General features: G+C 44.7%; 2 protein-coding genes across 4 annotated transcripts in view; one reads left to right on the top strand and one right to left on the bottom strand.

Moving 5' to 3' along the window:
• Nucleotides 1–233: 233 nt before the first annotated feature.
• Nucleotides 234–2,737, bottom strand: Fjx1 (four-jointed box kinase 1). The gene has a single exon (XM_005008486.4). It carries the CDS (start codon nucleotides 2,467–2,469, stop codon nucleotides 1,147–1,149), a length of 1,323 nt encoding a protein of 440 aa, XP_005008543.3. The 5' UTR covers nucleotides 2,470–2,737; the 3' UTR covers nucleotides 234–1,146.
• Pamr1 (peptidase domain containing associated with muscle regeneration 1) overlaps nucleotides 2,063–23,269 on the top strand; it is a 178,031-nt gene continuing 156,824 nt past the window's right edge. For 2 of the 3 annotated variants that reach the window (XM_063227777.1, XM_063227776.1), the window contains exon 1: nucleotides 2,066–2,206. The gene's annotated coding sequence lies outside the window, so the exon portion shown is untranslated. Of the gene's footprint in view, nucleotides 2,207–23,269 lie in introns of all 3 variants that reach the window. The other variant, XM_063227778.1, reaches the window with a different exon arrangement.

Here is a 23,269-nt window from a genome sequence, read left to right as displayed (position 1 = left end):
TAGCACTCTGGGAGGCTGAGGCAGGAGGATAGCAAGTTCAAAACCAACTGCAACAATTTAGCCACACCTTTTATCTAAATATATGAATGAACCAATGGCTGGGACATAACTCAGTGCCAAGTTCCACAGGTTCAAACCCTAGTACTGCCCAGTCACAAAGGAGAAAACCTAAAGCTTACTCTGAAAAGAGAGAAGCCATCAGGTACCTACCAGATAAAACCACGGAAATTAAATTCTAAATTTTAGACTCCCTTTTATTGAAATATAAGTTTGTTTAGTATATTTACACCACACTTTATGCACATATATACATAGAAGGCAAATTCTGTCAAATAAAAAAGTTCTTAATAAAAAAATTAAAATAAAAACAAAGTAAAGTGCACAGAACTGATTTTTTGCTTTTTCCCTTCTTGTGAACATTATCGTCAAAAATTTGGTCAGTTGGGAGGGGCAAGAAGCAACTCATTATTCGACTCAGTGCACACAGCCAGTCCTGAATTCATTGCCTTCAGGACCAAACGAGGAGGAGAGGTCAGGAATGAGTCAGACAAACCATCAGGGCTCCCTAGGGTGTGGAGGTCTTGCTCTCTTTGTACTACTGGGGCTGTAGGGCTCTGAACAGTGATCTCACCATCGCGGCTCTGGAACAAAGAGAGCCCACAGGAAGGGGGCTCCAGCAGCCAATGTCACAGCACCACCGGGGCCACCAGGGCTGCATTTGGTAGGAAATTGCAAAATTAGCTCAACGTCAAATGGAAGTTTTCCTTTTTTGGAAAGGGAGTGGGAGTGGGTGTCCCAAGAAGCGGGTGTATCTCTCATTGGGAGAGCCACCTCAGCTGGGACCAAACCCCAGCAGTTTTCTTCGGATCCGATCTCCTGGCTGGCATCAGAAATAATCCTTTTATAGACTGGGTGGAGGGAATGTTAACGCTTCTCGCCTCGGTGAGTTTGCCCTCCCAGACTTTGAAAGGAAACAGTGTGGGATTAAAAGAAAGGGGCAGATGGGTGAAACAGTTTTTAGACACTTTCGAGCCTGGAGCCACTGGCTGGGCATTGGCCAGCTGGTCCCAGGCACTGGCACAGGCGACAGCCCTTACCCTGTCGTCCATACCCCAGTCCGAATCTCCCTCTCTTCCTGGGATGATGTTAGGTCCCCGGTCGGCGGCCGTATTTGGCCTTGCAGTGCAAAATGTGCTTGGCGAGGAAGTCGAGGCGGCGCTGCAGCAGCTGAGCATGAGGGTCGGCAAGCGCAGCCAGCTCTGGGAAGCGAGGCTCGTGGCGCCGGTAGAGGCGCAGCAACCGGGCTGCCGCGTCCTGACCGCGGTGCATCTCCAGGACGCGCCTCGCCGTGCGCTCTCGGAACACGCACACCGACTGCAACAGCGGCTCATTATACTTGTCCCACATGCCTGCCACTCGGTAACCATGCACTAAGCCCGCTTCGTTGTCCAGAAAGACCAGAGCCCCGCCGGGACCGCGGTGCAAGTTACTGGTGGCGCGCTGCATAACGCGCGGGTCCCATTGCAGGCTGAAAAGATTGCTCACGAGCCTGTCGAAGTTGGCTGTCAGATAGTCAAAGAGAATCAGGTCGGTCCATTGCACCAGGTCCACCAGTTCCGCCTGGCTGAGGTTGGCCAGCTCTCCCCCGGCGTCGCGTAGGGGTCGGAGACGGCCGTCCTCTGAACGCCAAGGCGCAGGCACCAACACGTCGGTAAGGTTGGGCAGCCAGCGCGTCAGACTCACCACACTGCCCTCGGTCCAGTGCGCAGCGCGCAGCTCCTCCTGCACCTGCGCCCACTGCGCGCCCCTAGCCTCCACCCGGGCCAGGGCGAGAGGTGGCACGTGGCGCTGGAGGCCCAGCAGGCGAGCCAGGTAGTAGGACAGGGCCTCTCCTTGTATCTGCTCCGGGTTGATGCCATACCGCACGCAGGCGCGAGTGCCGTCGGCAAAGCGGGCCAGCCGGTTGGAGCTGCGCCCGCAGCCCCCGCGCTCCAAAGCCACCACTCGCGCGCCGCGCGCCGCCTCCAGCCACGCCGCCGCCTGGGCCTCGGAGAAGCCCCGGGGCACCTGCTCCTCCAAGCCGCGGCTCCAGAAGACGCCCCCGCGCACCGCTGAGCGCTCGGCCGGCCCGGGCCGCCGGGATGGCACGTGCCGCCTGCGCTCGCCGGGGAGCCGCCAGGGCGGGCCGTCCGAGCCGGCCGCCAGGGTGAGCAGCGCCCGGAAAGTTTTCAGGGAGCCGCCGCGGGCGTCCCACGCCACCAGGGGTGGGGGCAGCGGGAAGCGAGGCGCGGGCGCGGGGCGGCCACTCCGGACCGGACGCCGAGACAGTCGTCGGTCTTCTGGCGGTGGCCGGGAGGCTGGCGGCTCAGTCCGCGGTGGCAGCAGCCCGCCCCACAGCGCCAGCAGCGAGCCCAGCGCCAGGAGCCAGAGCCCCGCGGTGGCGGCGGCGCCCCGCATCCTCCTCCCCATGCTCCCGCGGCGGCCGCCGCTTCAATCCGAGCGCGGGCGCCCGGGTCCGGGTGGCGAGGCGGGCCCGGCAGCTTGTTGGCTGCGGGGCTTCGGGCGCCTGAGCCCCATCGCGGCCGCGGAGCGCTGCGGGGCTCTGTCCGGCGCTCTGCCCGGCGCTGGGAACTCGCCTCGCCGCCGCTTCCCAGCTGCTTTTGTATTTCGCTGTGAGACCCTCCGGCGGGCGCGATTCACAGGCGCCCGGACCACGTGGGAGCGCGGGGCACCCCCTCCCCCTCCTCCGCCGCCACCACTCCCCGCCCCCCGCTCCCCGCCCCTTCGCCGCCTCTTCCCCTTAAAGCGGCGATGGATCCTTCCAGGAGGGAGAGGCGGCCCCACGCTCGGCTGGGGACTTAGGGGCCGGGAGGCAGCCGGGCGGGCCGCGCACACGCGGGGGCGTCGGAGGGGGGCTGGAGCCGGAGTCAGAGGCTGGGCTGGAGAGACGCGGTCCCGCCCTCGCTGGGTGGGGCGGGGTGGGGTAGGGCGGTAGCTGAGTCCCTAGACTTGGGCTGTGCCAAACCTGCAAACTTCACCCAGATCCCCCATCTACAGTACAGTACGAGGAGGGGATCAGGGCGGGTCCCTTTGCTTTCCCCGTAGGATTCACGCTGCTTTATGCAAATTTCCGGGAACCATTTCTGGCCCCAGAGGCTGTGGCTCTAGCCGGATAGGGAACCATCTGTAGCTAACAAGTTTGGAACCGACACCCGCTTTCACAGCTCGTTCATGGGTCACTGCAAGCTTGTGTGCTCTGAGATTGGCCATTCTGCCTTCCCCAGGGACCCCAGGAATTAAACCTCGCGGTGCAAATAGCTCATCGTTCGTGAGTTCATTCAACAAAGAGCAGCTCCGGCTCTGGTATGGAGCGGTGAAGTCCACGTATCTGGGTTCCAGTGCTCACTGGCTCAAGTGACAGGTTTAGGTTGCTGAGCACACTGTAGTCTGGGATGTGCTAGGGAGAGGGACATTAGGGGCAGCGTCTCTGGAAAAGCGGTACTGTTTTTCCCTCCGGGGAAACTGAGGCACGGCTAAGGGATGAGGCTTTCTCAACATCATCCTGTGAGCAAGCAGAAAAGCTAAAAGTCAAACCCAGATTTGCTGGTCTTTTGATTTTTCTCTTCTTCAAGAAAGTTCAGCGTTCTCAAAATTTTGAACCATTGTATTTCCACACTGCAATTTTCAATTAAACAAACGCAAGCGAACAATATCCCCATATTGCCTTTGACTTACAGCTTTAACCACACAGGAAAAAGTAAGGGCGGGGAAGTGGTGGAAGAGCAAAACAAAACCCCCAACTCATCTTCCAGGCGTCCTTTGGTTCAACCCACCAGGACATCTCTAGGAAGCCCTCTGCCTTGAGTGCAGTGCATCTGTGATCCAGACCTGGAACCCCGAAGTTAGACACCCGCCTGGGGGGTGGGTGAGAGTGGAATCCACCTCCTGAAAGTCAAGAGTTTGAATGTTTCCTTACACGTATTTCTTTTCTCTGTTTTTATCTCCCGTCAGATGTTGTTATCGACTCTACTATATCAGCGGGCATTGTGTATTTTGTTCTCCAAAGAATGAATGTTCTCGAGTTCTAGGGCAGACATGCTAATGTTTATTGCTGAGCACGGGCAACAAAAAAAGAACCCATTTGAGACCTTTCTGCGCTAACCAGTATGTATATTTTCGTGGGCCAAAGTGTAGGGTCTTTTGTTTCCGTTCTGAACCACATTATAGCTAGAGCATGCCTTTTTATAGTTCTTATCTGACGAAGGGATTCAATGGCTCCCTTATGAATACATCAAAATATATTAATTCATTAAAAAAGTATTATATCCTTGTCCTGGGCAAGCTCCTTCCTCCATTTTTCCCTAGTGGGCAGATACTGTATCTTATCAAATTTGTGTTTATCTTACCACCTAAGATTGTATATTTCACTAAATAAGTCCTCAATAAATTGAATTTGATTTCGTCATTTGGTTTAACTTCTACTGGGAATTTTTTTTAACAAAATGTAGTCCTTTCAACCTGGGCAAAATGTAAGCAAGATCTCCACCTTGTGGATGTAAGTAGAATATCATCTACTGAGACAAAATGTCCATATATATGTATTTTTTTTTAACCTGGAAGATTAATGAATTTAAACTCTGAGAATGCTAAGAGACTGTTGTAGCCCAGGCGTGTACTAGGAAGTGTGGGGGACTTCAGAGTAGTTGGTGGCTCTGGCTCCGTGGCTGTTAACAAAAGCTATGAATAAATGACTACTGGGGATCCTTCACTGTGAACTGCACAAGTCACTCTTCCTTTGTTTTATGGCCAGTTGGGCACAGTGCCTGGCACTTAGTGGGTGTTCAAAAAAGGTCTGATGAATAAATCATTCGGGTTCTATGAAATGAAGCTGTGCAAGTAGTATGTTTCAAAATCTCAAGGGACTCCTCACTCCGAAAGGTCTCAAAATGTTAATATTAAAAGGAAAAATATGGATGGGGCTTTGCATAAAGAATGTATGATTTGGGGTCATGGTATTGTATGATTTGGTGTCTGGCTTCAATGCTAGACATCCCAAGTCCAGTGTCTCCCAATCGTATTATTGGTAATGATGACGAAACTAGAGCTTAAAAGTTGGTTACCATCTTCCACTTCAAAACATGGACTGTTTTTTTTTTTTTTTTTAATTGAACAGCCCTTTGTTTTAGCCCCAGGACTGAATGCAGGATTTATTCATAGAAACTTTAACAAGTTCATTGAAATGCAGAGTTATTTCACAAGGAATAGCCTCGTGAAAATGCAATATGGCTTTAGAGAAGTGTTCAGATATTTCAGATAATACATAAGGCCACACTTCTTTCCCTGCTGGATGAAAGTCCTCCCGTTGTCCTTTAGTTCCAAGCTTGAAGGGTCCCCTCTTGCATCCCAGGTCAAGGCATTATGGTTGTTGGGGTAGACAGAACATCACTGCATGTACCTTCAGTCCTGGCATTCGTTTGGGGGATATGGGAAAGTGCTCAGCCATCCCTGATTTTTAATCCTTTCTTATTCCTCTTTGAGTTCCTCCCTGAACCAGTCTTCCTCATCTTCAGTGGATCAGTGGCTCCTGGCGAAAGAAGGGAGGTAGGACTGAGTGTTGGGACAGGGAAGGAGGCTGGAAGTTGAAAGATTTTCTAAGCCTTGGCTTTTCCATTTTCTGGGTTGTTCCTTGGGCTAATTTCTGCCTTCCGAGTTTTAATTTCTGAATCTGAGAAATGAGGGTAATAAATCCTACCTAACTCATGGGCTTGTTTGCAGTTCATGAAATATGAATAGTAACCATAACAACGGTGGCAGCGAACAGTTATTGAATGCTCATTATGGGCTTAGTGTGGGGCTAAACTCTGCATGTGCTTTATCCCAATTAACACTCCTGACAAGTATCATTATCGCCCCCACTTTACAGATGGGAAAACTGAAGTGTAGTCAGTAATTGCCTGAAGTCAAACAGCAGCTAAGTGACAGGGTTGAGGTTCAAGAATGCTTTGCGGATTGCAAACTGCTGGAGCAATGTCCAGAATAAAAATCACTCCATTAAATCAAAGTAAATTCAACTCAGATTAAATTTTGTTTTAAAATGTTCTCTGGGGTTACTGCTAAGTGAAATGGTTAATAGTATAAACTCTTAAGCCAGATTAGCTGCATTTAAGAGCTAGCCCTGCCACTTACCAGCAGTGCGAATTACTTAGCCTTTCTGTGCCTCTGTCTACTCATCTGTAAAATGTAGCAATAGTAGCATTATTAGTATTGCCAAGAATATATGTAATATCTAATGTTTAATATAAGGTGATGGTTATTATAATTGAGGTGATTAAATTAGTCATTTTCGTTTTCCAGTATTGGAAAAAAACACAGGCCTTTGCACTGAACTACACTAGAGCCCTTTTTACATTTTTTGTTTTGAGACAGGGCCTTGCTAAGTCACTACATTGCCCAGGCTCTGCATGAATGTGCAGTCTTCCTGCTTCAGCCTCCCAGAATGCTCAAATTATAGGCTGTAATGGTTTATCTCTAGATGTCCCCCCAAAGCCTCATGTACTCGTAGGTGGGGGTTTAGGGAAGTGATTGGGTCTTGAGTGTGTGACACTCATCGGTGGATCAGTCCACTGATGAATTTGTAGCTAAATGTAGTGTTGGGAGATAAAGCCTGGTTGGAGAAGGTGGGTCCCTGAGGGTGTAGCCTGGAAGGGTCCATCTCCCTGCTTCTTCCCTGGATCTGTTTTTCTGTTTCCTGCTGCTGTCCATGAGCTGTTTTTCCCCTGCTGTGCCTTTCTGTCATATGCTACTCTACCTTGGGGCCAGCAGACTACAAACTGAAACCTCCACAAACTGAGAGCCAAGAGAAAGCTTTCCTCATTACAATTGTGAGTGCTGAGTGTTGTGTATCAGCAGGGAGACAGTGACTAAGACATAGACTTACACACAGCCAAGCCCTAATGTTTGAAGTGTTTGAAAGATCATCTGAGGGTTCATTGTCCTCCCTGCTGTTCTCTACCAAGTCTCTCACTTAGTCTTGAGCAGCCTGACATGGGTGGTGCTCCAGCCCATTGCCTTTTCTTTATGTCCCCTCTGGCATCTTTCCTGACAACTCTGCACCTTCTCTTTGTTGCTGAAACAACTGGCCGCTACAGAACAACTCTTGTTGAAAGCCCGGAGCCTCCAGCCAGTTATAAGCAGCCTGCTTCTGGGTTTCTCTCATTCTTCTACACTCTTCAGTCCTGACATTTTCTGTGTCACTGGAGTTGAAGGTTCCTTCCAAAGATAGAGGCCCCCAGATGTGCCCTTCTATAAAAGAGAAGAGATGTAAGGGAAAAATATTCTAGGACCCTTGCATTGGCCATTACTCTTTGACCTTGGGCAGCTGTCTAACTTTCTGGGCTAGTTTCCTAATTTATGTTTCCTGATAGTGGACTGATTGTTTATGTATCCTCTGAATTTATATGTTGAAAATCTGACCCTCAGTGTAATGATGTTAGGAGGTACAGTCTTTGGGATGAGGTCAGGCCAAGAGAGTGAACCTGTCATAAAAGGGATTAGTGCTGGTATAAGAGGCACCAGAATGAGCTTTCTAGGCCTCTGTCCACCTTATAAACTGGGGAGTGAGCCCTCAAAAGAGACCAAATATGCATACAATTTGGTCTTGGATTTTCAGGTCTCCATGAGTATGAGAGATAATTATTTGTTGTGTAAACTATTCAGGCTATGATATTCTGCTTTGGAGCCTTAACTAGGACACTTCTTATTTTCCATTTTCTCTCTCAATACGGTATATTATTTTTTTTTTGCTTGGAGATCATTTTCCTTTTCTTGATATGTGTAGTAACCATGATATAGTTCTTCTCTTCTTCTATACCTGGTATTGCATGTCTATAATTTCAGAACTTATGAAGGCTGAGGCACAAGGATTAAAAATTCGAGTTGCACCTGTAAGTTAGCAAAACCCTGTCTCAAAATAAAAAACAAAAGGGGATTAGCTCAGTGGTAGAGTGCCCCTGGGTTTGATCCCAAGCTTTTGGGCCATTATTAAGTAAAATAGTGCTTAAACATAAGCCCTGTGATACTTCAATATTCAGTCTGATTAAGTGAGGCTACTGTCAGGCGGGTAGTATATAAAATACTCATATGATGGACAAAGGGATGATTCATGTTGTAGTTGTGATGGCATGAGATTTCATCACACTACTTAGAATGGTGTACATCCTTATGAATTGCTTATTTCTGGGATTTTTCACTTAATGTTTTTAAATTGCAGCTGATCAATTGTAACTGAAACCATGGACAGTGACTATAAAATGATGCCACTGTGCTTGGCTGGTTCTAGCTAAATCCTATGGAGAGCTAGAAGAAGACCAGGAAGTGTAATCGTCTTTGAATGCTATTAACCTGTCTGCCTGAACCAGTCCTGCTTTTAAGAACACATTATGTTTCTGGAAAGAAAGTTAAGGTTGACAGGAACCCTTTCAATTATGGTGAGACTTGCATTTCTGGTTCTTCTTATTCCAGGTAGTTTTCTTTCGGATATGATTTTGTAGAAGTTTCATGCAGCTGCTGGTGAGGGCAGAATCTAAAGGCTAGAGCATCGGAGAATTAATTTACTAAAATATAGAGCAGTTGCCAACACTTATTTGAGTTCTCATTACAAAAGATGATGGTAAGAATTCTGGACTGGGCATCTAGGGACATGAATAGCCTTCTCTACTATAATTTAGTTCAACAGACATTTCTTGGTAAAAGCTAAAGGACAGGGCAAGAAGTGACAGGACATTAGATTTCCTGCATCAGGAAAGTTGATTGCCTTCTCCTCATCTTCTCCCTACTCTTCTTCCTTCTTGGCAGCTCTACATCTTTCTATTTTGAGCCTGTGCTTGAAGGAGACTGTATCCTGATTGGGGTAAACTACTTGTGGATCATCCCATTCCTTGCTGATGATTGGTTAAGGCATATGCACATGACAGGATATTGGCCAGTAAAGTTTAGTAGGAGGTTCCTGGAAACCATGTCCTACTGGGTGGGAGGTCTGGAATTGAAGCAGTCAGAAAACCAAACTAAAGCCATACTTTTTAGGATGGCAAAGCAGAAAGATGGAAAGAACCACATGTTCTGGTGATATTGTCATGCTTCCAGATTAACTCAGGAGCCACCCTTTCTTTGACCTTTTCTTGTGGTTAACCCACCATGAGTTGAAATTTCTCTTGTGTGCAGCTGAAATGTTTCCAAAAAACATACTGCCATACCTCAGAGCTTACACAGTAGAGAAGGAAGAAGATATGTAAATAGGTCTCCTCCCTCACAGCTGAGATTGTGGCCTAGCAGTGTGGTTCAGTCTGTGGAACACGTGCTCTGTAGCTAGCCTGAGTCTTGCCCCTATGAAGTGTACTATCTTGGGAAAATCACTTAATCTCTTTGGGCCCATTAACTCATTCATCTCTGATAACTGAGATAACTGAGATGATAACTGAGATGATAACTGAGTCTGCTTCCTTATTGCATGGATGAGATGTACCTTAAGCAAGTAGTAAGTGCTCATAAATCTCATCAATTACTATAGCTGTTATGGAAATAGAAAGCACAGACTTGGGAGTGAGGTATTCTGCCAAGGCTTTGTCAAGGGGGCAGATGTTAGCTTGAGTCTAGAAAAAGCCAGTTGGGGTCCATAGATCTCAGTTTGAGGGGAAGAACATTCAGTCAAGCAAAGGAAACAGGATGAAGCTCAGCAGGCAGGTGCCCAAAAGCAGACTCCTACATTCTTCCAGAGCTCAATTTCTTCATCCTTAAAAGCATTTTTGTGTGTTGGATTAGCTTAATCCTCTTTTGATAACTAACCTATCATTGTTTGTCTTAACCCATCCTGAAGACATTTATTCAACAAACATTTCCCACTTAAAAGAAGTGACTCTCGGGTGGCTTTGTTGATTTTGTTCTTCACTGCTGCCCAGAGTTTTATCTAGTACACAATTAGTGATTCTGTTACCTTCTCCACTTCCCCAGGCCCTCTACCTCTCATCAGGCAGATAGACGCTGATGCTTAATTAAGCTTGTAAAGCTTTCCGATTTCCTCCAATGAAAGGTGGCCCATAAGTAGCAGGTTTTATTTTGGTGGCTCCTGCCAAGGGTTATTATAAATAGGACTTAGTGCGATGTTGCTGAGCTCTTAGGGTGATAATGTGTCAAGACCAATCGAGGCTGCCGAGAGCAGAGACATTATCATAATGGTCCCATCATCTGTGGTGGGTGTTAATGGAAGTGGATATGAAAAGAAAAAGTACTCCAGGCGGCGAGGCAGGCATAGAGGTGGCTGCAAGTGAAATATCACTGCTCCCGGGATCTCCATCATAATCATTAACTATATTAGCCTTGGAGCTATTCTTCTGCCATCTCTCTTAGATCAGGCTCAAACGGAAATAAAAAATGGATGCTTTAACTCCAAATGAAAATATATTCCTTTGCTGCTTTTTAAAACCCATTTCCACTAAAATGATGGCCAGCAGGTAAGTAATTTATAACAGGGGGCTCGCTGCAGTGCAGATGAGTGGCCTCTGAATTGTGAGCAGCTTACATGAGAGACCAAGGGACTTGTGGACCCAGGGCAGACATCACTGTTGGACTGAAAAGTGGCTGGCAAGAACATGGAAAGGCAAAGGAGAACTTTTGGATACCTGCTGGTGGGGATCGCGATGAAACAGGTTGTTTTGCATTTCTGCAGTGAGGTGGAGGTGTCTTCAGTCATATAGCTCTGGTGCAGAATCCTGGGCCCCAGGTTGCATCCCTGAAAACCAGTTTTCTTTTCTTTTTTTTTTTTTTTTTTTTTTTTGTCTTTTTCCTTTTTATCGGTACCAGGGATCGAACCCACGACTGTCTGCTTGCAAGGCAGGTGCTTATGCCGCTGAGCTAAATCCCCAGCCCCGAAAACCAGTTTTCTGCACCCTTTACATAGTAACATCTGACAATGATAATGAGCACGATAATGGTGTGACCCTGTGGTTGGTTGAAGTCTCCTTACTCCTTCGAGATCTGGTTATACTTGCTCCAAATGTATGATCTATTAGGTCCAGAGACTTTCATCCCATTTCTGAGAGTCTGTGGAGATTAGTCCTTCAGGCTTATTTCTCTGTGTCCACTTCCTGCTCTCTGCATGCTTTAATATGAGTGTAAAGACCCACACCTCGATCAGCCCCTTCCCTTCACTTGCCCCAAACAAATCATAACTTTAATGACTCTACTGAAGCTCTAAGGACACATTGGGAGAGACACATTACTGTGCAAGACCTTTATCCATCTAGTGGTCCATCCCTTCCTTTCCCTCTCCCTCCACCTTTATGGAGAGACAGTTGTCATTTCCCTCTGATGTTATGTCCAACAGAGATTCTCATGTCCCCCAAGGTCTCAGCTGCTGCCTCAGCTCAACAGAACATCAAAATTTCTTGAGATACCACATTGCTTATACATCAGTGTGCCCTGGTGGACACAATGTAACATCCCCAGTGTCCCCTTTACATGGTAGGCAGTGTGCCAATGGGCATCTGTACAGGTCATCTTTAACATATCCTTCTTGCCTCAGAGGTGTTAGTTCCCCATTTTATTGATGGGAATACTGGGTCATTATGAGAACTGGATTTCTGTTACATAAAAAAAAGAACTCCAAAAAACCAAACCAAACCAAACCAAACATCCAGACAAACAAAAACAAAAATGAAAACACCAGAAAAACAAAACAACAACCAAAAACTACCTGCCAGAAGACCAAAGTTATGTTAACCACAACACAGGTTGAGCAGCCCTAGTCTGGAAATCCAAAATCTGTTATGCTTCAACCTCTAAAAGTTTTTGAGCAGGAACATGATGCTGCTACAAGTCATGAAAATTCCACGCCTGACCTCGTGATGGGTTGCTATCAAAGCACAGATGCACTAAAAATATTGCATAAAATTACCTCCTGGCTATGTGTATAAGATGTATATGAAACATGAATGAATTTAGCCTTGGATCCCATCCCCAAGGTATCTCATTATGCACATGCAAATGTTCCAAAGTATAAAACAGTTTAAAAGTCTGCCACACATGTGGTGCCAAGCAATTTGGGTAAGGAGTACTTAGCCTGTACTATAGCTTCCTGGGGCTGAGACATGTCCCGGTGAATTAGAAAAAGGGCCTCTTACATGGCAGCTGTCCTTCTCCTTGGTGCTGGCATGCTGACTACTCCAAGCATGTTGGAGGTTGTACTACCTGCCTCTCTCCTCATCTCTGCTGAAGGATCATGCCCAGGCCCGTTACTGGGAAATAAATTGTAGCATGGCAGGCTTATTGGGGCAAATGGTTTATGGGTGGGATATCAGTGTTTAGAGCCAGGTGTCATAGTACAACCCTGTAATCCCGGCCTACTTAGAGGCTTAAGCAGGAGAATTTGCAAATTTGAACCTAGCCTAGGCTGGCCTGATAGTCCAGGGATGGCACTACCTCTGTCTCAGGACAAGATTAACCTTAGTAAGCAGCATGAGAACACCTGTGGTCTTTTCCCTTCTTTGCTGCTTTTAAAATCTGTTTATATTAAAATGATAGTTTTGGCCTTCATGGGAGGCAATGCTGAGCTTGCCGCACGGAGGATGTCTCTGTGAGCCCGGGCGTGTTTGTCACATGCCATGCACCCTGACTGGCTCCTGAATGTCCCCACTTCCTTTTTATCTCATGCAAGTGTAAAAGAAGAAACAACAATTTGGAGGGCACTTCTTGCCACCAGAGTTTAGAGAATGGCTACATTTTAGAGGCAGTCTGGGCCTCAAGAGGAGCAAGACAAAGGAATAATGGTGGCGATGTAGTTATACAGCTCCTTGAGGCTTTGCAGAACAATTTCCTGTGCCAGTCTTGTTGAGTTTTCACAACAGTCTGCTAGGGAGGGGAGCAGGGCAAAGGTGAGTTACTGTTTCTGTTTGTTGAAAGAGAAAGTCAAGCTTTAGAGGGCTGTTTGATGAGCGCTAGATTCACAGCTAGTTTCTGACAGACCTGGAACTTTAACAGGCTTCACCTGACTCCCCTTCAGAGATTACACATGACACCCCAAGTTTGTTCAGGGCTATTCACAGCTGTAGACTCTGTCATTGTCTCTGGTCTTCCAGATGGCCAAATGTACACGTTACATGGGTGTTATGGCATCTATTAAAACTTTGGTGATGAGGGCAGAAAAACTCAAGAATTGCTAAAAAACTGGAATATGTCAGTTTCTCTTCCATTCAGTGGTATTTTTTATTTATGTTATTTTTTTCTGTAGTCATGGTGGAACCCAGAGCCTTTGCACTAAGCTACCTCCTCTGCTAATTATTTTATTTTATTTTGAGAAAGAATCACGATAGACTGTTAAATTGCTCAGGCTGGGTTCAAATCTTTCTTTTGTCTCAGCCTCCAGTGGTGCTGGGATTACAGATCTGTGTCACCAGGCTTCAATGGTACCTCCTTTCTCACCTATCAGCATCTGTAATAGAAGCAGAGGAAAATCACCAGAAAGAGAGTGAGAGGATAATTTGAAATATTTACCTGTTTCTGTTGGTTAACAAGAAGAGAAATTAATCAAAGGAAGACAGAGAGAGAAAGAGGACGTAATCACTGATGACTGAGTTATTTTCTGGCTTTTTTTCTTTAAAAAAATCTTAAAATGATTCTGGCATGGCTAAGAGAAAATGGTAAGCAAAAATCTTCCTTATACTTTTCTGATCCCCTTGTGCACATAGGGCAAAATAAAACCAGCGGATAAAAGCATGGTCCTTGATTTTTGTCTTTGACTTTCCCTTTTAGAAGGCCATTTCGTTAGGGGCGACCAATCTGCATAGCCTGTTTAGGCTCTCAGAGAGAAGTGAATTATGTGCAAGTCTTCCCATTTTGTTTTTCTTGTTGGTAAAGTGGAATACTAATGCTTGCCTTCTGGAAGTACTGTGAGTATTAAATGAGATTATGAATCAAATAAAATATAGAAGGTGAAAAGTTTTAGTACAGCTTCTGGCATGCGAGGTAGGATCACAAAATACAGTGAATATATAAATTTTAAAAATTACAATAAAAGGCACATTTTCATTAATCTCTTCTAGAATACTTTCACTTGTTTAGAACACACTTATTCCATCATTCTTGCCTCTTTTTTTTGTATTGAGAATTGAACTCATGACCTTGCACTTGCCCTGTGCTGCTGAGCTATATTCCCAGCCCTCCTGCCTCTTTTTGAAGCAGTTCTAGAAATTCTTCCTCATGAATGCCTTTAGTTGCATAGTTAGGGCTGCCTCGGTGTACTGAATTATTCAAAGCATTTACCTTTCTTGGTCATTTTGACTTTGGGGAAGAGCCAGAAGTCACACAGTACCAGATCTGGTGAACAAGGTGGAGGAGGACAAGGACACACTGTAATGTTTTTATGAACCTGTCTTCCCATTGGGTGACACTCAGCAGCAACATTCACCGTATTTTTGATTACATATTGACGAAGCGAAGGACTTCCAGACTGCTTCAAAAAGTGGCAAGAATGATGGGCTGTTTGAAGTAAAGGGGCTCGTTTTGAGGAGGATTAGTGGCAATGTATGCTTTAGTGTAATCAATTTTATTTCAACATTTAACAGAGACTGGTTAGCCCTTGTATAGTACTTTAAATAAACCTTCAGAACCATACAACCAGCTGCATAGAACAGTGTCGGGGAGGATACATGCGAATCTGTTAATAGAATCACTGCTCAAGATGGGGAATGTGCTTTAAATTTTTAACTGTGTACATTTTTAGTCTGTATTTCATAGAATATTGTAGGAATAGTGTGTGGTATGTGTATTAATGGATATGCACAATGGTCAAGTTAAAAGTTAGGATCAAATACAAAAATATGTCAGGGTTTACTAGAGCAACAGATACTATGCTTTGTATATATGGTGTATAGCGGATTTACTAAGACTTACAGCTGCTGTCTGCAGAGCAATGGGTGGAAGTTTGCAGAACTGCTGTCTGTGGGCTAGAGAGTCGGAGGTTCATGTTGAAAATTGAAGACCTCGAGCTCACTGTAGAGTCTGGTGCTGGAAGAACTGAAAATTAATATCCAAAGGCAATATCAGAGCTCTTCCAAACAAGCAAAAGAGAAGACTTCCTTATTTCATTTTTAATTCCATCTCAGCTACAAGTCTGTCACTGGTTGCTACAAGTCTGTCACTGGTTGGTGCCATTCACATCTGGGTAGGTCCACCCTCCCTCAGTCTGGGGTCTGTGTGTTAGTCATCCATAGATATATCCTGAACTATGTGCCACTAAATCTGCTAGGCATTTCTTAAGCTATTCAATTTGCCATATCACAATTAGCTATCACAAAGAGTGATAAAGGGCCCAGTGATGTAGCTCAGTGGTACAGTTCCTGCCTGATATGTGAGGCTCTGAGTTCAATTCCTGGTATCAAAAAAGAAAATGGAAAAAAAATGACTTCACACAAAAAGTCATAAGGAATGTGACATTTTTGTGTGTGTGCATGCCTGTGTAGTCATTGTGAAATTTGTACGCACACTGAAATTGTAGACGCTCTTCTGGTGGCAGGTAATAACATTCATGGAACTGATGCTTTTGGGTGTGGGTACACACCAGAACTGAGCTGTCCAAGTATATATGCAAGAGGTCTTATAGCAAGGCTATGGGTATAAGATGTCACAGAGTAGTCTCCTTCCACTCAGGATTTTACATTCCAGGAGGAGAGTCTGATTGGTCCATTTGGAATCAAAGGTGTCCAGCATTGATGCATCTAGCATTGCCAAACGACAGAACAGATAGTACGTAAGGGAACAGTTCAGTGCTGGACCATCGTTCCATATGAATTCTGCAACACTTTTGTATTGTTTGACCTAAAAAAAATAATCTTGCATTTTAATTTTTAAAAAATGAAAAACTTTAACAATGAAAGAACCCAGCAAAGCTGTATTGTTAGATCCCAACCAAATTTATTTTGTGCATTTTTTACAGAGTCAATAAAAATCAAAACCAAGCAGCATGATTTATTATTTATATGGCTTGTGATACATCACAGAGTCATACATCCATCTTGGATCTGGATGAATGTTGATTGAGATGGCAAACACACCCACACAACCACAATAACAGTTGCCTTTTTGATTCCAACAGTTTGCTGGAGCCCAACATTTTCATAAATTTGCTCCATGGTTTCTCTCACTTAGGAAGTTTGAGGGTTTGATTAGGGTAAAAGAAAGTCACAGGGTGTCTCCTGATTTTTCTAGCACCAGCTGTTATTTTGTAGTGATTGGGGGACAGGAAATAGAACATACACAATATGCAGGGAGCGTCCTGCGTGTGATGGGGTGGGGGGAGGAAGAGGAAATGAAGAGAGAAGAGGGAAGGAGAGGACAGAGACACGGGGTGGGGTGGGTAGGGGAGAGAAAACATTGCTTTGCCTGGGGCAGCATGATTTAGGGTTTATGTGAGGCAAGCTCAAATCCAGCCTGCATTTTCTATGCAGACCATCTGTGTTTCCCAGGAAAAAGGAACACAGCCAGGCAGAGAGACTGAGGAAAAAGTGAAAAGTAGGTCTCCTGGCCAGTCTGGGAGGGGCCCGAGCATACTTGTGTTCTCAGTAATGCCTCCAGGCAACATCTAGTCACAGAAAACTTCTCAGCTGCCTCCCCTCCTGGCAGCCCATGAGCATCCTTCCCAGTGTCAATGAATCCTCCATGGACACCCACCCCTGCCTTGTGCCTTGTGACTTGGTGTTTTTTTGAAGGTAAGATCAAGTTGCTTTAGAAATATCCAGATATTACTTCCGTGAGGGTCAAAGCCACATCTCTTACACCCGGCGCTCGACTGTTAATGACACTACTGCATGACTTGCTGCATGTCAAAAAGCTCTCATAGCCTCCAAACCCCTTTCAGATAGGTTTTTATAAGCACAGATGAAAAAGCCAAGGTTCACAGAGTTTGCAGAAATTGCTCAAGTTGGCCCCGCTTATCCGTGATAGAGCCAGATTTACGCCTGGGCCTGTGTCTCTAGGTCACCTGTCTTCACCATTTCTTGTGTCAGAGAGCCAGCTCACAAGGACCAAAGACCTTGAAACTCTGCTGTGTATCACTGGCTGCTCTGGGATGGGCCACAGAACTGTTTAGAACTCTCAGTCTTAGCTACAGCAAATTGGGAAGTATGATAGAACATTCATTCCCAAAGCCTCCCCTGAAATAGCATATATTTAAGGCAAGCCTTTGAATGTATTATTATTTTTAACACTGGGGCTTAAATCCAGGGATGCTCTATCACTGAGCTACATCCAATGCTCTTTTTAAATTTGGAAACAGAGTCTAAGTTTCCCAGGCTGGCCTCAAACTTGAGATCTTCCTGCATTAGCTTTCTGAGTAGCTGCAATTACAGGCACGTCGCTGTACTTGCCGAGTCTGTTCTTTAGTGCTTGGTTGGGAGACCAAACCACTGTGAGTCCTCAAGAGTTCATTCCCTGCACTTCCATAGAGGAGGCCTGTTTCCAAGACACCCGTGGAAAACTACTTTTCTCTATTGAAGTTTTAGATACTGGGGATTCTACCCTCTAAAACTGCCAAAACAAGAACATTAGACTGAATACTTTTATTGGAATTAAAAATATTGCAAATTTTGTGCTAACTGCCTCTGGCTATAGCTGGAATAAAAATGACATTGCTTCAGACAATACCAGGCACTAATTAAACCAGTGGAGAATGAAACAATGGAAATACAACAGCAACAAATATTGGAGTCGTGGGCTTTAGAATTCTACTCGAGCCGGGCAGTTGAATTTAAATTTTCATTATTGTGAGAGAATATGGCCCTGAGGAATCATGTAGGGATGGTACTTTATGTGATTTCAGGGAGGTCTCTCTTGCACCATAGCTTTATGCTATATCGTATATGGTTGCAAAAGAAAAGTAGGAATATATGTCCGCCTAGAAAAAAGTCAGGAGAATGCGTACTTAAATGTTAATGGTGAATTACCTTGGGGGAAAGAAACTTGAAGATAAAGATCTTTCTTCTTTTACTTTAAAAAAAAATTTAATATATTCCTGGAGTGTCTAAATTCATTATCCCCAGCATGTAGTTTCGAGCAGACTGGGATGAGCAAGGGAATGCTTGATGTTTGAATGATTCATGTTTCATGGTAGGAGATTATCAAAAGGCAAATTAGATAGGTGACAATTAAGAAGCTGCCCCAATCAGGCATAGTGGCACATGCTTATAATATTACCACTCTGAGAGGCTGAGGCAGGGGAGTATAATTTCAAGCCCAGCCTGGGCAACTCAGCTATTTTGCAAGTCTTTGTTTCAAAATAAAAAAAATTATAAAAGGATTTGGGTTATAGCCATGGAGATAGAGAGACATCATTGAAAACTAGGACTCAGGGTGCAACTTGAATTGACTTCAGGCTTGGGAAGTGGCACTGTCTGCCTGAAGGTGAGGCTTAGATGCTGGTTCTAGGTGACCTAAATGAGCTAGAATTTTGATTGTCAGTGCGTGGCCAGGTGGTGATGGATGGACAAATGAACTTGTTCCTTCGCCAGGCTCCTTGCTTCCATGTTCAGGCTGACCTCCTTTAGGCTCAAGGTCGGTTTTTTCTCATGTTCTTCCCCTGATCTTGGCTTCTCCTCCTGTAACTAGGGAAGGTCAGGGCTGTTCTAAGTTCTAGACCATTTTTGAACGCCCTGTTGGGTCATTTAGATCTTTAGTTCTATGAGAAACTTTAGTTTTATGAGAAACTCATCTCTAAGTGACTTAAACAATAAAGGAGGTAGATTTAAGGCACAAGTAGCTGGAAAGTCTTCTGGGCTTCCTTGACGGGGTAGCTTACTGACGTCTCCAGATGCTGATTTCTTTTAGTACTCTCAGTTCTTTTCTTCATTCAACAATGGCCTGGCTGCTCCATGGATGCAAACTTCTAGACTTTACCTCCACACTATATAGAAGAAGGTAGAGAAAGCTCTTAGAAGTTCCTTGAAAAAAATCTTCCTTTGAATTTCATGGACTCAAAAAAAGTTTTTTCCACCAGTGCTGGAGCTCAAGTCTAGGGCCAAAAGCAGGCTAAGTAAGAACTTTACCACTATGCTAAATATTGAGCCCTTTAAGTTCTTGATTGGCTGATTGTAATGAGTCCTATTTGTGGGTATGTAGGGAGTGAGTGGAGTTGAAATAGGAAGATACCTAAGAGGGATAGGTGGGGAATTTCTTAACCTGAGAAGCAGAACAGTGAGAATGGGCTTAATTCAGAAGGGCTGCCTCGTCTACTGTGGCACAGCTATGGACTGGGGGCTGTAGAGGAGAATGATTATGAAGCTGCCTGAGATAACTTAGGTATACTAGAGTTTTAGAAAGGGAGCCTCTAGGCCTTTGCTTGGCTCTGAAAGAGTAAGTCAGCCCAAGTGATTCCCTTCCATGGCTATGTCTGTAGGAGCAGAGATCCATGTCATGATGAGTCTGGCAGCATGGGGCAGTAGTTCTAAACAGGTGGTGGGCCACCAACCCTCAGTGGCTATGAAAGCATTGAACAGATTCACTTCCATAGAGCACTGGGGTGCAAGGCTCAGGGGATATTCTTCATTACTGTCAAAATAAGAAGCGGTTTTCCTTTGAATTCTTATGAAGTAGTGAGAAACAGTAGCAGCAAAGGAAATAGGAGTCAAGGGACCAAAAGGATTAGGGACTTCTCTCTGGGTTACTTTGGGGAACCACCTGTTTGAACTATCAAAGGCCCAGAAGCCCAGAGTCCTTCCAGCATTTAATAATTGGTCTTCTCTTCAATCTAGTGCATGAAAACTTGAGTTTTAGTTGAGAATAAAAACCTAGGGTATGTTGTGTACCAAGAGTGGGGAGCAGTTCATAAACACAGGAGTGTAATGTTACATCCACACAACGCTTACAAACAGTATTTCAGTCCAGCTCCCCCCCCCCCACCTTATAAGGAAGCTATTGTTATCATCTGTTAGGTAGGAAAAGCCCAGATTGGAGGTTTAGTGCTCAATGTCTGCAGCTAAATCATGGTGGCATTGGTCTTTGAATCCAGTGTCTACCTCTCATATCATTCTTCTTCCTTTCCAACAAAACCTAAGTTTGGTTGGCCTTCCTGGTCTGCCCCCATGAGACCAAATGCTTTAGGAAAGAGTCATTTGCAGTGGGGAGGCTTCCTTCCAACCTTGATCTAATTCTGATCATTAGAAGTCTGCTAGTGGGATTCTGAGGTCTTTCTTTCTGCTAAGGAGAGATATAGTAATCATTTCCTTCATCTTCCTCTGGACATCAGCACACTTGTGTTGGGTATTTGGAACATATACACAGTCACTTGTTATCAAATCTGAGGATGAGGTTAGTACCCAAGATGGAACGACAGGGGTGGAGGGAATTTTGGTCTTCAGTGGTGAGGATGAATCACTAAATAACACATACTAGAAGCCTCCAGAAGCAGAAACTGCCTTCTAGTGCACACTATATTCTTGTTTAGTTTCAGGAAAACTATATTGTTGAGTGTAACAATGTACCCAGATATAACTTACATTTTCCAGACTTCCTCATCAATGTGGCTAGGTGGTGAAATATTAAGTGGTCCTTTGTCTTACCTGCTTTTTACCTTCCTACTTCTTGGAATACAAGCATAATGGCTAGATTTGTGACAGATAATGCATAAACTAACGAGGTTGGAAGCCATCTATTAAAAATGACAGTGCAGAAATTATAGGTCCTTGATAACTGTGGAGTTGCATTCCAATTTTTTGGCTATTTATGTGTGGGCTTGTTTCATGTGTCAGAGATAGAAACCTCTAACATATATAAACCACTATTATTTGTGTGTATGCTTTTTTAATATGCAGCTGAGTACAATCCCAACTGAGAAACCTATACATTCGTGAATTTCCTTCTGGATGAGAATTAATTTTCTTAATGTGTATACTGTTCGGAGTTGAGCTTCCTTTTATGTATAATCAATAGTGACCTAATTGTTTCCTCTCCCAACCCATACTGTTAACATTTGTATTGTGTAGGCAACTATTATACAGACTGTATTCTTTAGTTCTCCATTATCTTGGATCAATTCTCCATTATTCTTGCTGTGAAAGATTCTAACATTGGGTTCATCATCTTCCATATATCTTTTCTATCTCCATCTTTGGGTAATAAAAAACTTCCAGAAAGCTTATACAAAAAAGCAAATGTTATTGGTATCCTTGGGTGGGGAAACCAGGTAGTTTCTTTGGCCCAGCCCCAGGCTGCTGTGATAATAGCTCCCACTGGAGCAGGGCTGGAGCTTTGAATAGCCTTCTGCAAGCACTTCAGTCCCCCACTACTTACTCCCAGTTCCACTGCCCTGCCCGTGTAGTCTGCCTCCCACACAAATCCTCAGGGACAGGAGCTTTTAATAACTGGCGAAGCAACTATCGACTCGGGTTTTGTTTGTTTGCCACTAAGTTAGCATTTAATAAATGCAGGACTCTTGGCTTAATAGCCAGTTATTGCGTATTATCAAAGTGGCAAATTAATTATTAAAAGCTGTGCTTAAGATCTACCAGAGATCTAACCCAGGCAACCTCCCTCTCTTGTTCTTCATTTGCAGTAAACATTGTGTTTCTGGCCATCAGTATTTAGCTCAAGTATAATAACTATCTTGTTAAACCCAAATCTATTAAATCTAAATAGAAGTCATGAATTAGTCCTGGAGGGTAAGGGAAGGTTTGGTCCATTTATGTAAAGAGCATCCCAAGCCACCAGCTTCATTATCCCATCTGCAAGAATGCCAGAGGCATCTCATAAAGTGCAGCTGGATTAATAATAACTGTTCATCATTCAAGGTAGAACCACCATACCATCCTTGGCCCAATATTCTTCCTCTGGGTATAAATTTCCAATATCTAATTTTAGTGATGCTACCATTTACCAGTGCCTACATGTGACAAGTACTTGGGGTCAACCTCCAATTCTCATAGCAATATCAATTTACCAAGAAAGAAACTGAGATTTAGAGGTGCTAAAGAATCTGCCCAAGGTCACACATATGTGTGTTAACTAGCAGCACTAGGATCCAAGCTCAGCTTATTAGGATCCAATTTAGGGGAGGGTTCTAAAACCATTTTCTCTCTAGTTGGAGACATTGTTTATGTTCATGTGCTCTATATAGGGGTTATTTTCCTTGCCTCCTGGCTCAGAACCTGATAACAAGAGCTGTCTTTTTTACTCCATTCTCTTCCTCTTCTTTTTCTCCTCCTCCGCCTCCTCAGTTAATGCCCAGATTTGCCTATTTCGTGTGCATGTACATAGCTCTTCTCCCACAGTGTCCACCCCTCATTGCAGCTAAAAGGAGACCATCCTGACCTGCCTGTGTGCCTTCACTCCCTTTGCCATCCTTTTGTGCAGGATTGCAGGGTTTATTACTAAATACTAAAGAGAAAGAAAATAAATTCCCACGGATAACAACATTTGTAATGTTGTCCAAGCCAGTTTTCTGTTTCTCAGAGTTTCCTCCTTTCTTGTTATGTGAGTACATCTGAACCCTGTCAGCAGAGGCCTTTATCTTACAGCCAAGACCCAGCAGTCAGACAGCAGAGAAAAGAAAAAGCACAGACAATCAACTGCCTGGGGCCTTTGCTATAGCTCAAAACTTAGGATACTGTGATACTTAGTTTGACTCATAGGTTGCATGGTTCAAACCAGCAAGCTGATATGGGGAGATTCCCTTTGGCTTCTGCTCATGGGAATTAGGTCATTCATTTGTTCATTCACAAAATAAGTATTTTTACTTGCCTCCTTTTTGTTAGGCACTGCTGTAAAGCACAAAATCTTTAAGTTCCGTGAGATCCTAAAATTCCAGGGGCAGGCAATGAAAGAAGCACTGGGCAAAAGGTTTAGAATCTGGGTTTGAATTAGGGTGACCAATTCTCTTGGTGTCCCTGACACTTTCCTGGCGTTATCACTGGAAGTCCTAGATCCTAGAAAACCCTTCAATGCCTGTGGTATAGTCGGTTGCTTAGTTTGAGTGCTAGTTCTGCCATCCCCACCAATCAGTTAATATATATACTTCTTAAATGCCACTTTGTGCCAGGCAATGTCCTATGTCTGGAGAGGGAGAGCAGCGGACAGTGTCCCTGTGCTCAAGGGCTTCCTCTCAATAGTAGCCAGAGGAGATTCAAGCAGACACACATCAGATGACTTAGGTGTCACTGAATAGTTGACTGCAGAGTGGGAAGAACCATTTTAGCTAAGATATCCAGGGAAATCCTCCATAGGGGATGACAATGAG

The sequence above is a fragment of the Cavia porcellus genome, unplaced genomic scaffold (genome assembly GCF_034190915.1).
Source record: "Cavia porcellus strain 051 isolate PalLab524CR breed Dunkin Hartley unplaced genomic scaffold, mCavPor4.1 scaffold_17, whole genome shotgun sequence".
NCBI lineage: Eukaryota > Metazoa > Chordata > Mammalia > Rodentia > Caviidae > Cavia > Cavia porcellus.
This window is presented reverse-complemented; position numbering and strand designations above follow the sequence as displayed.

Bases quoted from the DNA above. Each gene is read 5' to 3' on its own strand.
- Fjx1 (XM_005008486.4), bottom strand. From the start codon at position 2,469: ATGGGGAGGAGGATGCGGGGCGCCGCCGCCACCGCGGGGCTCTGGCTC.